Consider the following 619-nt stretch of genomic DNA (forward strand, 5'->3'; position numbering starts at 1 on the left):
TGGCAAAAAGGGGGCAGCGCCAGACGATCCAGCAGCACCGTGAACCCTGCGGGCACCGAGCCTGGACGCCTGCTCCGGGCAGGGCTCTGGGCTTTGTGTCTGACACCGCCCGCCCCTCCCACCCTCACGGCAACACTGTGACTCCACTTGACCGCAGGGGCCACTGGCTCAGAAGCTCCTTACTCGAGAGGGCAGAGTAACGCAGGGGGGACAGTACTGCTCAGCAGGGAGGCCGCCATCTGCCCCGGTCTGTCAGCCTCCAGGGCCTGTGAGGCCTGGTTCTCCGTGGCCACCCGCCTCGCTACACTGCCTGCCATTCCTTGTTCTGCCTGCACCGCCCAGAGCAGGCGAAGCGGGTGAAACGAAGGGCAGGGTGCGTAGCCGGGGAGGGTCTCCTACCTGCGCGTCAGAACCGGCATGGTACAGACCCTGATGTCCCGGGTTCCCGAGGGATCCACAGGCTACACCCCGGAAGGACAGAACTTGACGCAGCTGGGACTTAGCCGGCAAGGACATCACCCGCAGGAACCTCCCCTGTCTAGCTGCCCCCTGACAAGGCTGTCATCTGGAGGGATTCAACCAGAAGGGGCCGCCTGATAGACTCTCACAAACCCGGCCG

General features: G+C 64.9%; 1 protein-coding gene across 1 annotated transcript in view; it reads right to left on the reverse strand.

Moving 5' to 3' along the window:
• The window catches only part of KIF7 (kinesin family member 7), a 22250-nt gene that overhangs the window by 3612 nt on the left and 18019 nt on the right, over positions 1-619 (reverse strand). The window contains 1 exon segment of the mRNA XM_077774257.1: positions 184-329. Coding sequence (XP_077630383.1) covers positions 184-329 — 146 coding nt within the window.

Source organism: Crocuta crocuta, unplaced genomic scaffold (genome assembly GCF_008692635.1).
Source record: "Crocuta crocuta isolate KB4526 unplaced genomic scaffold, BGI_CrCroc_1.0 scaffold7, whole genome shotgun sequence".
NCBI classification, from domain to species: domain Eukaryota; kingdom Metazoa; phylum Chordata; class Mammalia; order Carnivora; family Hyaenidae; genus Crocuta; species Crocuta crocuta.